Source organism: Papaver somniferum, chromosome 3 (assembly GCF_003573695.1).
Source record: "Papaver somniferum cultivar HN1 chromosome 3, ASM357369v1, whole genome shotgun sequence".
In the NCBI taxonomy this organism is placed as follows: domain Eukaryota; kingdom Viridiplantae; phylum Streptophyta; class Magnoliopsida; order Ranunculales; family Papaveraceae; genus Papaver; species Papaver somniferum.
In genome coordinates this window covers 152,128,122-152,129,767 of record NC_039360.1, presented here as the reverse complement: position 1 = coordinate 152,129,767, position 1,646 = coordinate 152,128,122, and the positions used below count along the sequence as shown (strand labels likewise).

General features: G+C 35.1%; 1 protein-coding gene across 1 annotated transcript; it reads left to right on the top strand.

The window, feature by feature from the left end:
• The first annotated feature begins 926 nt into the window (after nt 1–926).
• LOC113360117 lies at nt 927–1,367 on the top strand. Its single transcript, XM_026603662.1, has one exon. It carries the CDS (start codon nt 927–929, stop codon nt 1,365–1,367), a length of 441 nt encoding a protein of 146 aa, XP_026459447.1.
• Nucleotides 1,368–1,646: the final 279 nt, after the last annotated feature.

Genomic DNA, 1,646 nt, shown 5'->3' with positions numbered 1-1,646 from the left:
TGTGGTAGCAAAAGGAACAAAGTGAGGCAGATGGGTCTCATGGATCCGCCAGTGGATCGGGTGGAAGTATGGATGATGAGTCCGACCCGAGAAAGAATAAAAGGTCAAGAGATGACTCGATAGAAGATAATTATGTTCTTCTGGATGGAAACCAAGAGATGAATGAAGGAAATCTAGCTTCTCAGAGTGATGGAGTTTATCATATGGACAATCAAGCGGTCACTTACAATGGGGAAGACCTGAATATGGTAGATGTTGAAAATGGAGGAAGGAGTGAAGAAACCTATCACTCAGTCAATACTGGAATGCGGCTGAGCGCTGCAAAACAGGTTTGCACTAATATCCTTTCTTTTAAAAATTTCAGCTTTCTGTCTATCTCTCAAATTCAATTGCTTGTTCCTCTTGTTTGTCGCTGGAATTTTTGGGTTGATAAAAATTGTGTGTTTAATTTGGTTTTAAATTTTAGGTTTTGTCCTGATTTTAACCTAGAGAGTCAAAAAATGAAAGTCTTGTCCTGGAATGTCCAGGGTTTTGGTAACAAACACACAAGAAATCATCTTAGAGAATTGATTAGGTCTAATGATCCCGACATTGTCTTCTTGAGTGAAACTAAAACCATGAAACTGAAAATAGAAAAATTCACTAAATTCTATAATTATATGAACTATCTTTATGTCAATTCTGTAGGTGCCTCAGGGGGTTTGTTTGTTTTGTGGAAAGATGGGATTCATATTGATTTGGTAGATATGAACATTAATTTCATTACCGTGTTAGCGAATATGGATCCCAGAAGTGGTTACACTTTACTGAATTTCATGTATGGTGCCTTAGATGATGTAGGATGGGATAGATAATGGGATTATTTGGACAATCTAGAAAGTAGATATGATTGTCCCTGGATAGTCCTTAGGGACTTGAATTTTATTATGATACAAGAGGAAAAAGTTGGTGGCAATTTAGTTCCTCAAAGTCAGTTGGATAATGTTAAAAATCATCCAGATAATCTAGGACTTTTTGACCTATCTTTCATAGTAAACCCTTTTACATGGAGTAATCATAGGTCTGGTGATTCACTAATTCTTGAAAGACTTGATAGAGCCCTTGTTAACCAAACTTGGTCTGACTTTTTTCCTAATGCTATTATCTATCATCTGATTAGCCTAGCTAGTGATCATGTTCATATACTCCTTGTCACTTCTAGGGAGGACAATAATTCTAGGAGACCTTTAAGGTTTAATAGATGCTGGTTTAATGACTCTAGCTGTAAGGAGTTAATATCTGATAACTGGAAAACTAGTGAAAATGGGTCCAAGGCTTATAAACATTCTAAATGCTTGCATAATGTTAAAGTAGCTTTAAGGCAATGAAACATGAACTCTTTTGGGAATTTTCAAACCCATATAAATGATATTCAGAGGCAATTAGATGACATATCCAATAGTATGCATGATTTTGATAATTCTTTGTTGAAAGATGGACTAGAAGAGTCTTTGAAATATTGGTACAATGTGAGACAAGATTACTATATGCAAAGGTCTAGGGAGAATACTCTGAAGTTTGATGATAAAAATACTAAGATCATGATAAAGTAAAATATAGGAAAAGAAAAACTCAAATAGATTATCTGAAAAGCAACATTGGAATAT